The sequence below is a fragment of the Saimiri boliviensis genome, chromosome 8 (genome assembly GCF_048565385.1).
Source record: "Saimiri boliviensis isolate mSaiBol1 chromosome 8, mSaiBol1.pri, whole genome shotgun sequence".
NCBI classification, from domain to species: Eukaryota; Metazoa; Chordata; class Mammalia; order Primates; family Cebidae; genus Saimiri; species Saimiri boliviensis.
In genome coordinates this window covers 108,329,407-108,341,146 of record NC_133456.1, presented here as the reverse complement: position 1 = coordinate 108,341,146, position 11,740 = coordinate 108,329,407, and the positions used below count along the sequence as shown (strand labels likewise).

At 43.9% G+C, this 11,740-nt stretch overlaps 1 protein-coding gene across 5 annotated transcripts in view; it reads left to right on the top strand.

The window, feature by feature from the left end:
* The first annotated feature begins 2,609 nt into the window (after positions 1-2,609).
* Positions 2,610-11,740, top strand: part of MCM10 (minichromosome maintenance 10 replication initiation factor) — a 43,355-nt gene continuing 34,224 nt past the window's right edge. The window contains exons 1-6 of one of the 5 annotated variants that reach the window (XM_074405025.1): positions 2,632-2,698; positions 3,742-3,967; positions 4,511-4,568; positions 7,223-7,564; positions 8,681-8,785; positions 8,934-9,071. In XM_074405025.1, the coding sequence (XP_074261126.1) occupies positions 4,562-4,568; positions 7,223-7,564; positions 8,681-8,785; positions 8,934-9,071 (592 nt within the window). In that variant the 5' untranslated portion in view covers positions 2,632-2,698; positions 3,742-3,967; positions 4,511-4,561. Of the gene's footprint in view, positions 2,699-3,741; positions 3,968-4,483; positions 4,569-7,222; positions 7,565-8,680; positions 8,786-8,933; positions 9,072-11,740 lie in introns of all 5 variants that reach the window. The other 4 variants (XM_074405023.1, XM_039478996.2, XM_074405024.1 and 1 more) reach the window with 4 other exon arrangements.

Genomic DNA, 11,740 nt, shown 5'->3' with positions numbered 1-11,740 from the left:
AAAGGCAGAGCTTCTCTTTATTTAATGAGCTTGGCTGTTAGACAAAACATGTCGCCTCCCTCCCGGCTGTAATAAAACACCTCTTCCTTCCCAGTTCAGTATCCGAGAGGTCTGTTTCTCATGGCCGATCCTGCTTCAGAACCAAGGAGTCATATTTTCAGGTAGAATTCCTTGCGGTTTTTCAAGTGCAGATTGCTAAGTGAAAGAAGCCATTCTGAAAAAGTATGATTTCTGTATGATCCCAACCATCTGACAATGCAAAAAGCAAAACTATGGAGATGGAAGTGGTTGCCAAGGATTGCAGGGAGGGAACCATGAAAAGATAAGAGTGCGGGAGATGTTTAAGGCAGTGAAACTACACTGTAGGATACTGTAATGGTGGGTGCCATTGTCAAAACCCGTAAAACTGTACAGCATAAAGAGTGAACCCCAAATAACTATGTACTGTCATTAATAATAATGTATCAATATTGATTTATCGATTGTAACAAATGTCCCACATTAATGCAAGATGTTAGCAATAAGGGAAACTGTGTGTGTGTGTAGAAGGGGCTATTTGGGGACTCTGTTCTTTCCACCTGATCTTTCTGTAATCCTGAAGCTTCTCTAAAAAAACAAAGTCTATTTTTTTTAATGAAAAAAACTTTGACTATAAGATTATTTAATATGAACACACATAAAACTTATGTTTGCATTAGAAAATCAAGGTTGTTGTAAAGATTAGTCAACACTTCCATGTGACCCATAAGGAAAGGGCTAACTTGGATTATTATTTTTTTTATTTTACTTCATCAAGGTGCATGTCGGTGACGATAACTTGGATTATTTGTAATGAAACATTGAATTTATTATGCCATCATTAATTCAGTGGGGGAAAAGGAATATGACATCTAGTTGCAGCTTTTAAGTCGCAAACCAAAAATAAAATCCTGAGCCCCCCCAACAAACTGAATGGAACCTCCTCTTGGCCAACTGAATTCCAAAGTAAACCTGAAAACCCAGTTCAGGCTATGACGGGGGGCATGGATTGAACATGCTCCATTAGATCCTCCTCCCTTTGGAATTCAGGTACAACTGACTTGCATTCATTAACATTAAAACAGAGATCTTATGACCGACAAAACAAGATTCTTTGTAGCAATAAGATACAAGATTCCAACCTAACTCTAGTATAGCATCACATGACGGCAGGCCTTCACAGAAACTTAAGTATTTTACCCCAAAACAGATCTCTTTGACATATTTTGAAGTGGCCCTGCAAAGCTGTCTCTTGTGGGGTAATTTACATTCTGGAGAGAATCCCCTTCCCTTTCCAGGTCTCTTTCTGATCCTGAGCAGATTAACTGAGTCTGACTTTTAAAGATCTAAATAGGAAACACGTGTAATCTATTGCCTCTAAGGGTGGCTACACTTCTTTATTGGCTTCCCTTTGCAAAACATCAGTCGAGGTAACAACCTCTAGATTGGCTGAAGAGCATAGACATCTATTTGGGAAACAAAGATGATATTTTGTTATGAAAATTAAAGAGGTTGGGTTTTCTTCTTTCTCAAGAAGCCACTTATCTCTAAGCAGAGATACAGGTCTTTGTTTTCCATTATTGTGAATTTTTAACACTAGCAACTCTCAGAAATGGTATTGTTTCTATTCCTGAGCCAACATAATAGGTTTAAATAGGGCTGAGCTCATAAATGGAGCATTAACACTCCATTAGGACACAGAAAAAAGTCAGTGTGGATGGCATCAGGACTGATAGTCTTCCTAAAGTCGATCTTAATTGTTCTGAAATGAAAGTAGGTAGTGGATAGCGACATGATCTTCTAAGAAAGGGATTATTCTTGGGGGGACTGTAGTGCCTGAACAGTGTCTGCAAGGAGGAAAAGCGGGGAAAGACTTAAAGCGGTCATTTGGTCCATCAAAGTGTCTTCTGCTGTCAATCCCTTGAAACTAGGTAAAAGCTAAATGTTATTCTGCATTTAGAAACTATGTTCTTAGTATTATGCACAAACACTACTTTTTAGAATGTAAATACATATAGGGGCCTGAATTTTACTGAAAAAAAAAAAAAAGTTCTGTGAAAGATACGGATGGTCTCCTGCTAAGTTCTCTTCACCTCTGACACCCCTTGGAAGTCCCAAAATCTATGGACCAGGAGTTACTCGAGAAATGGTGGTTTCAGTGTCGAAGGATGTCATCCACTCTTTCCCTCATTGCCCAGATGGTGAAGGGGAAACTCACAGAGATACGTCACTTACCCAAGGTCGGACTGGGTACAAGTGAACCGGATCTGTTTTGTCTTGAGTCCGAACATTTCCCAAGGACACAAGGCTGACAAACTAACAGTAAGTTCCAGAGTGTCAGGAGCTCAGGCCAGACCGCAGGGAAAATACTGGATGCGACGACCTAAACTTCCTGGCACCAGGGCGCGCCAGATGCTCTATTTTACCTAAAGGAGGACTAGGGCTTCTAGCGACCGGAAGTTCCCTTGCCCTCAACAAAGAGGGCGCTCGAGACGTAAACCAATCCGATTGCTTTGCGTGGAGCCTTTGTTTGCTAACGTAGCCAATCAGTGCGGCTCCACAGCCACGTGCGTCTGACGTCAAGGCTGGGGCGGAATCCGTTTGGAATTTTGGCGGGTTCAGCTGTGGACCAGGAAGAAGTGCCGGCGCCGGGTGAGGAGTGCAGGGCCAGGCCGTATGGGTGAGTCTTGGGCGGTGGTGCTGGGGCTGCCTCGAGCGTCTGTGCGCGGGTTGCAGGGGGTCCGATGGCGGGAGATGCGGGGTCCCGGGGACTCGGGTGGGCTCGATCTGGATCTGGCGGCAGTTCGAGACCGCCCGGGGCTGGCACGGCCGGGCCGGGAGCTGGGAATTGCCGCACCATCTACTAAGGAACGGAGTTCTTCCTTTTAAAATCGGCCTCTTTTTATTTTGAGACGGAGTCTTGCTCCGTCATCCAGGCTACAGTGCAATAGCGCGATCTCGGCTCACTGCAACCTCCGCCTCCCGGGTTCAAGCGATTTTCCTGCCTCAGCCTCCCGAGTAGCTGGGATTACCGGCATGCGCCACCACGCCTGGCTAATTTTGTATTTTTAGTAGAGATGGGGTTTCTCCATGTTGGTCAGGCTGGTCTCGAACTCCCGACCCAAGGTTATCCGCCTGCCTCGGCCTCCCAAAGTGCTGGGATTGCAGGCGTGAGCCACCGCGCCCGGCCAAAAGCAGCCTTTTAAGTGCCTGCCAAGTGCCTGCTGCCTGAGCTTTCTTTTATTCATTCATTCATCGTTTTCTCGTTTTCATGGCTTGCTAGTGATTATTGAACGCCGACCGCGTGCAGGGCTCGGATCACATTTCCGCCGCCTTCACGGCTCTTCCACTTTAAAGGGACGGGCAGGTAACAAACAAGTGCTCGACAGTGGATGACTAAGAGTGGTCAGGAAAGGCTCAGAAAGATGGATCAGTGGAAACCGAGAAGGAGCCTAGGGGGAGCTTTTGGACAGAGCCTGAGGCTTCAAAGCAGCTCATTGTGTTACAGAAGGCCTGGCTGGAACATCGTTTGGGGTGTCGGGGACGGGTAAGAGTTGGCCGTGGTGGATTGTGGAAAAGGTGAGGGAGTAGAAAGCTTAGACAGGGAGAGAGAATATGAATCGTTGCAATGCAGGCTTTGTACATTTTGTTCTAAGGGCAATGGAAAATCATTAAAGAATTTCAATTAAAGGACTCCCATCATCTGATTTATGTTCTTAAAAGGTTACTAAGGAAAGGGAAGATGACTGTGACTGTTGTTTGGAGATGAGATTGCAGGGGAACAAAGAGACCAGCATTGAAAGCTAACACAGTCATCCCGGTGAAAGATTGATGGTGGCTTGGCCTACGGTTCTGGCAGTGAAGTTGCAGAGAAGTGGAAGATTTGAGCAGTATTCTGGAGATGGAACCCTAGTGCTTGTCAATGGCCCTGGATTTGAGGGCAAAAAAGGTTGCACAGTTTCATTTTGGGGGAAGGCGAGGCTGGTTATACAGACTGGAACAAGACAGTTTGCTCTTCACCCTCAGGAAGCTTACTGTCCAATAGATCCCCCAGTAGATAACACAATGTGTGGCACATGAGGGGTCCGTGGAAATATTTGTTGAATGAATTTTTTAAAAGCTTCCCAAAGTGCTGGGATTACAGGCATTGAGCCACTGTGACTGGCCAACCCCAATAGTTCTTCCTCATAATTTATCTCATCCACGTAATCTATATGATACAAATGACTCTGCATCTCAATAAGTTTCTGTAATCTGAGTTTAAAGACAAGTAAAAGTGAACTGCTTATATCCAAGGAGGGAGATGGCATTGGTGATGTGGGGAGAAGAGGTGAGAAATGGTCAATTCTGGATGCATTCTGAGGTTAGAGCCCATAGGAATGATAGGATTCTGGGTTTGTTGGGTGTGTGTTGTAAGAGAAAGAGAAAAATTGAAAGTGACATTTCTAATGTTGATTTCACACAGCCAAGATTCTACATTGCTTTTCTCCAGGGCACCTGAGCCTCCTTTGAAGTTTCCTGTCACAACTGTCCTCTTGACAGCATGGATGGTAAGGCCTGGCAGTTTTCTGTTTCTCTGTTTCAAGGAAAACTACCCTTTTGTCCAAGGACTTGTTACTTACTCTACTTGTAAAGTAGTGAAAATGCTCCCCAACCCTCAGGTATCATCGTCTTCATGGTTCTGAAGCAATCTCACATCTCACCTGGATCACTGAATGTTACATGCTCTTATCAGATGAGATTCCTTCTGGCAACAGTGATTGTCTTTCATAATTACAATAGCTGGCAAGGTGTACAGGGGGCTAAGCACTGCTCCATGATCCACATGTTAACTGATTTAGTCCTCGGGCAAACATATTTTATAGGCAGTAAGACAGGGATGTTTAGTAACTTGTCACGGTTCAAGCTGGAAGAGCAGGGCTTTGAACCAGACAGTCTGACTTCAGAGTTTACATTGGATAATGAAATCTGTTGAAGTGATTTAGTCTAGCTCTGACGCTCTGACTTTAGTTTTTATTAATATAATCCCTTCTAACTTTGTTCATTTTGTAAGGGTGTGTACAAAACGTTTACCTTGAAAAGAGAAGCTGCGCTAATTAGCAATCATCTAAAATGATTGTGCTGGGACTGGTTCAGTGGCTCACACCGGTAATCTCAGCACTTTGAGAGACTGGGGCGGGAGGATTGCTTGAGTCCAGGAATTCAAGACCAGCCTGAGCAATAGAGTTAAACCTCATTTCTATTTTTAAAAAATTAAAGTGATTGTGGTGGTTGTAAAGAGATCTAGTTGCATAATTGAACTCAGAATCTGAAAGTGGATTTAAAAACAAAAATTCAAACAAATTACACTTTGCCCTTTAAAAAAAAACTTGAAATTCCTTGCTCTGTGATGCTCAGTAGCCCCTGCTTACCCCTGAGGGATGTGTTTCAAGATTCCCAGCAGATGCCTGAAACCAAGGATGGTACCAAACCCTATGCATGCTCTGTTTTTTCCTGTACATTATACCTATGATAAAGTGTAATTTATGAATTAGGCATAGTGAGAGATGAACAACAATAATACAACAGAACAATTGTGACAACACACTGTAATAAAAGTTATGTGAGTGTGGTCTCTCTCTTAAGTATCTGTTGCATTCAAAATATCCATTGTACTGTCCTCAACCACAGTGACCATGAAAAGTCAAAACCACAGGAAATAAACCTCAGATAAGGGATGTTATTCCTTATGTGAAATTCATTGCTTTGGTGGTCCTATGGTAGTTTCCTGTTTCTTAAAATTGGCAAATTGCCTACAGGGCAGGTTATGTAATACAAAGCATCACTTTTTGCTATGAGATTGATGTGAAAATAAGAGGTGAATGGATACATGTTCTCTAAGAAATCGTAGTATCTATCTGGAGACAGTAGAGGTCAAGCAAAAAGAAATCATGATGTTTAGGCTGGGAGCAGTGGCTCACACCTGTAATCCCAGCACTTTGGGAGGCCAAGGTGGGTGAATCAGGAGTTGGTCAGGAGTTCGAGACCAGCCTGGCCAATACAGTGAAGCCCCATTTCTACTAAAAATACAAAAATTAGCCTGGCGTGGTGGCACACGCCTGTAATCCCAGCTGCTCGGGAGGCTGAGGCTGGAGAATTGCTTAAATCTGGGAGGCAGAGATTGCAGTGAGTGGAGATCCCACCACTACACTCCAGCCTGGGTGACAGAGCGAGACTCTGTCTCAAAGAAGAAAAGAAAGAGAAAAACCATAATGTTTAGTAAGAAAATCTCATTTGGTCGGCATGGCTTCACAGTTTGGCTGGTGTAGAGGAAATCAGAAAGTGGATGGTACTTGGGATGTGCTGTTGAACAGTGTTCCTGCTAATACTTTAGTAGACCGATCCTGTCTCCAGATAGATACTACAATGCTTTGTATTATATAACCCACCCTGTAAATAATTTCGAGGCAAGGAATTATATACATCTAAAGCCTAAATCTGTTTGGTGTTTTAAAATTATTCCCTTGGTTGAATCTCACGGAAGTTGGTATGCGGAAGTTGTCTCATTGATTGGAGTAGAGTAGGTAAGAACATTTGGCCCCCTGGCTGGCCCACTCTAGTCACTAAGTATGTATTGGCTCCTTCTTAGCCCAGTGTCCCCTAAGAAGTACCTGGGGGACAGGAAAGATAGAGACAAGGATATCAAAGACTAGGCAAAATGGTGCATCTGTAGGGTCTTTTTTTTTTTTTAAGTTTCAACTGTTATTTTAGATTCAGGGGTACATATGCAGGTTTGTTACGAAGGTGTATAGTGTGATGCTGAGGCTTGAAGTATGATTGTGCCCATCACCCAGGTAATGAGCATTGTACACATTGGGTAGTTTCTCTTACCTTCTTTTTTTTTTTTTGAGACGGAGTTTCGCTCTTGTTACCCAGGCTGGAGTGCAATGGCGCGATCTCGGCTCACCGCAACCTCCGCCTCCTGGGTTCAGGCAATTCTCCTGCCTCAGCCTCCTGAGTAGCTGGGATTACAGGCATGCGCCACCATGCCCAGCTAATGTTTTGTATTTTTAGTAGAGATGGGGTTTCACTATGTTGACCGGGATGGTCTCGATCTCTTGACCTCGTGATCCACCCGCCTCGGCCTCCCAAAGTGCTGGGATTACAGGCTTGAGCCACCGCGCCCGGCTGCTTATTCTCTATCCTTTCTCTTCTTTTCCCCTAGAGGAGGAAGACAATCTGACTCTGCTGACCGCACTGCTGGAAGAAAATGAGTCAGCCTTGGATTATAATTCAGAAGAAAGTAACTTGTTGACTCAGGAAAATGGTGAGCCCGATGCATTTGATGAGCTCTTTGATGCCGACGGTGACGGTGAATCTTACACAGAAGAGCCTGATGATGGAGAAACAGGAAAGGCCACACATGAAAAGGAAAATTTGGCCACTCTCTTTGGAGATATGGAGGACTTAACAGATGAAGAAGAAGTTCCTGCATCACAATCAACTGAAAATAGGATCCTCCCTGCTCCTGTCCCCAGTCAAGAGAAAACGAATCAGGAGTTGCAAGGTGCCCTAACTACTTGCCTTCCCTATTTCTTTGTGATCAGTTGGATGAAAACTACCAATCTAATAGCTGTTATCAAAATAGCTGCCGATTCAAGGGTAGAAATAAATGACTTTGTAAAAAAAGAAAAAGGAGGAAAATTATGCGAGTTGGTAGATGAAATGTTTAAGACCAGAATTCCAGCACAAACTACAGGCTCTATCAGTGTGAGCCAGCTGCCACTGACCCTGTACGGAATGGCTCTGCCACTTTTCATGTTTCTTACGGAACGGTAGTACTTTGGGATTTATGTGCATGTGGAGCCAGAGATAAGGCTGCAAAGCTGCTACATATTCTATTTGAGCAGAGCATTCCTGCACAGAAGCTTTGAGACATGTTCTTTTCTTCATGTTTAAGCTATAATAAAATTCAGTGGTTGGCTGTTTTTTCTAATACAGAAGCCAGCATTTATTACGTTAGTTATGATATCCAATTTGTGAAATAAATACAATTCTTCCTCTTTTTTTTTTTTTTTACTTTTTGAGACAGTCTTGCTCTGTCACCCATGCTGGAGTGCAGTGGTGCAATCATGGCTCACTGTAACCTCTACCTCCCAGGCTCAAGTGATCTTCCTGCCACTGCCTCCCTAGTAGCTATAACCACAGGCATGCACCACCATGCCCAGCTAATTTTTTTTTTTTTTTTTTTTTCATTTCCTATAGATACAGGGTCTCCCTATGTTGCCCATGCTGGTCTCAAACTCCTGGACTCAAGCAGTCCTCCTGCCTCAGCCTCCCAAAATGCTGGGATTGCAGGCATGAGCCACCATGCCTGGCCTATAATTATTTTTCAACTCTTAAAAACCTGTTAACTGTGGATTTGTATCTGACATCTGTTAATGGTACAAATTTATAACTAGTTTGACAATTGGGTCAAACGTCATTACTTTAAATAAAATAATGTGTTTCTCTAAGGGACCTCTTGAAGTACAAAAGTTAATCATGAGCTTTGGGTATGTGACTATATTGTGGGTCTCAAGGTGTGAGAGCAGAGAGTGGACTACAAATATTGCCAGCATTTTTGTCACGTAGAACCCTTTCTCCTGCCTGGTTCTTAAATTAACATATTTTTTGTTACTAGAGGAATTAAGGAAGTTGCAAGAGCAAATGAAGTCCTTACAAGAACAGCTAAAAGTAGCCACAATTAAACAGTCAGCAAGCCCAACCCGTCTGCGTAAATCCCCTGGTAAGAAGACTGTCATTCTGGCAATCGTGTGCATTTCTGCTGTTAAGAAATTATCAGGTTACTTCTGTATCCAATTCCTGTTCCGACAGCCCTTTGAACCTCTTTCTGAATGGGTTTTTACTCATTTATTTTACTTTTAATCAAATAGATAAGTCTCCACGGCCGCCTCTTAAGGAGAAGAGAATTCAGAGAATTCAGGAGTCGCCATGCTTTTCTGAGGAGCTTGATGTCCCTGCACTACCAAGAACCAAGCGGGTGGCCCGGACACCACAGGCTTCCCCTCCAGGTGTGGTACTTGAGGCCTTAGTATCTTGGCACTGTTGTATGTGTTCGTGTGTGTGTGCCTGTCTGTGTGTCTGTGTCTTTTGATCTGTCTTATCTCCCCACTGAGAAAGTAAGTTTCTTGGTAATGGAGCCACATGGTATATTTTGTGTTCTTCCTGTACATCTCAAAGTGCCTAGAAAATCCTTAGGGCCAAGGCACAAGGTGGGAGGATTGCTTGATCCTAGGAGTCTGAGACTAGCCTGGGCAATATAGCACGAACCTATCTCTACAGTAAATTAAAAAATTAGCCAGGTGTGGTGCTTGCTTGTAGTCTCAGCTACCTGAGAGGCTGAGGTGGGAGGATCATTTGAGCTCAGGAGGTTGAGGCTACAGTGAGCTGTCATCACACCACTGCACTTCATCCTGTTTGACAGAGCAAGAGCCTGTCTCAAAGAAAATCCTTAGGTACAGAGTAGCTAATGAGTACTTAACAAGATGATTTGTTTTTTAACTCTGCAGTCTCATAGTTTTACCCAGATTGTAGTAAGTATAGCCACTGGTTAGGTTTTCATGCTTCAGGCTTGTGACGTTATTTCCTTAGAAAATGGTCCAGTTTGCTGGCCGGGTGCGGTGGATCACGAGGTCAAGAGATCGAGACCTGGTCAACATGGTGAAACCCCGTCTCTACTAAAAATACAAAAAATTAGCTGGGCATGGTGGTGCGTGCCTGTAATCCCAGCTACTCAGGAGGCTAAGGCAGGAGAATTGCCTGAACCCAGGAGGCGGAGGTTGCGATGAGCTGAGATCGCGCCATTGCACTCCAGCCTGGGTAACAAGAACGAAACTCCGTCTCAGAAAAAAAAAGAAAATGGTCCAGTTTCATTTGAAGCCAGGTTATACTAAACCAAAAGGGCTGTTTTTTAGAAAAGATTTCTTTGCCAGGAGCATAGGACGGTACTCAAATACAGTCCTGTTTCAGCACACACATGCATACGCACAAAACAACAATGAAAAGGATTTCTGCCCTGTGTATTGGTTTTTCTTGTATTGCCAGGAGACCTAAGACAAGGTGGTCCTAATAGAACATGGGTTAGAGGATGCAGCATTTTATTGGCCGCATGTGTTTGGAAAGGCCCCTTTGAATAGCATGAATCTGAGGCACCCTAGTAGAGAACTACTTCCACCTGAGTGTTTATATTAATCTGACAGCAAATTATATATTGAGTACATCCGTTCAAGAGTGGCATCCATGCCCTCAGGACCTTTGGCATTACTAAAGTGTTGCATTACGCAATGTCCAAAGTTTGGTTCTGCGGGGTGGGGAATGGGCTGGCCTGCAGGTTCCAAAGTTCCAGGCTCGCCCTGGCCCTAGTGTGAGAGCACTGATCCAAAGTGCCTTCCAGGGCAAACGACAATCTTACGAAAGAGAGAGTGATATTTTATTAAGGAAATTACCCAAGCATTCTGACCTTCGGGAGAATTAATCAAACACTTCTAAAATATGAAAGTGACTACATCAGGGATATTTAACGAGGCAATAGTGAATAGAATACCAGACCCCTAACTGTCCTTGACCCCATAAATAAAATGGAATGGAGTGAAATGAAAGAAGAAAAGGGGGACTAATTTTGTTTTTTTTTTGTTTTGTTTTCTGGGTTTTTTTGTTTGTTTTGAGACAGAATCTCACCCTGTCACCTAGGTTGGAGTGCAGTGGCATGATCTGGGCTCATTGCAACCTCCACCTCCTGGGTTCAAGGGATTCTCCTGCCTTGGCCTCCTGAGTAGCGCCTGGCTAATTTTGTATTTTTAGTAGAGATGGAATTTCACTGTGATGGCCAGGCTGGTCTTGAACTCTTGACCTGAAGTAATCTGCCCTCCTCAGCCTCCCAAAGTGCTGGGATTACAGATGTGAGCCACCACGCCTGGCCTGGATTCTCTTAAAGTAGAATTTGAACTGTACGCAAATCTCCACTAATTACTCATTCTGAAGGAGGTCTTTTCCTCCCTTTGGGAATGTGCCCCAGTGTTCTATATGTGATGAATACTCAGTAAACATTGTTGCATAGAGAAACTGTGCTTTAGAACTGCACTGCCTAGTACACTAGCCACATGTGGATATTTAAGTTTAACTTAGATTAAATTCAGTTAGAAATTGACTTCCTGGCCGGGCGCAGTGGCTCAAGCCTGTAATCCCAGCACTTTGGGAGGCCGAGGTGGGTGGATCACGAGGTCAAGAGATCGAGACCATCCTGGTCAACATGGTGAAACCCCGTCTCTACTAAAAATACAAAAAATTAGCTGGGCATGGTGGCGCGTGCCTGTAATCCCAGCTACTCAGGAGGCTGAGGCAGGAGAATTGCCTGAACCCAGGAGGCGGAGGTTGCGGTGAGCTGAGATCACGCCATTGTACTCCAGCCTGGGTAACAAGAGCGAAACTCCATCTCAAAAAAAAAAAAAAAAAAAAAAGAAAGAAAAGAAATTGACTTCCTTAAAAGCACTGGGTCACATTTAAGTGATTGATGGCCACATGTGGCTGGTGCCTACCACTGTATTGGACAGCACCAACGTAGAATGTTGCTGTCATCAGAGAAAGTTCGCTTGGCCTGTGCTGCCGAGACATGGTCTTGTGGGGCTTGCTTTGTTCTCAAGATTTGATTATTGCAGGTGTTGCTTTTAAAAAGGAACAATTT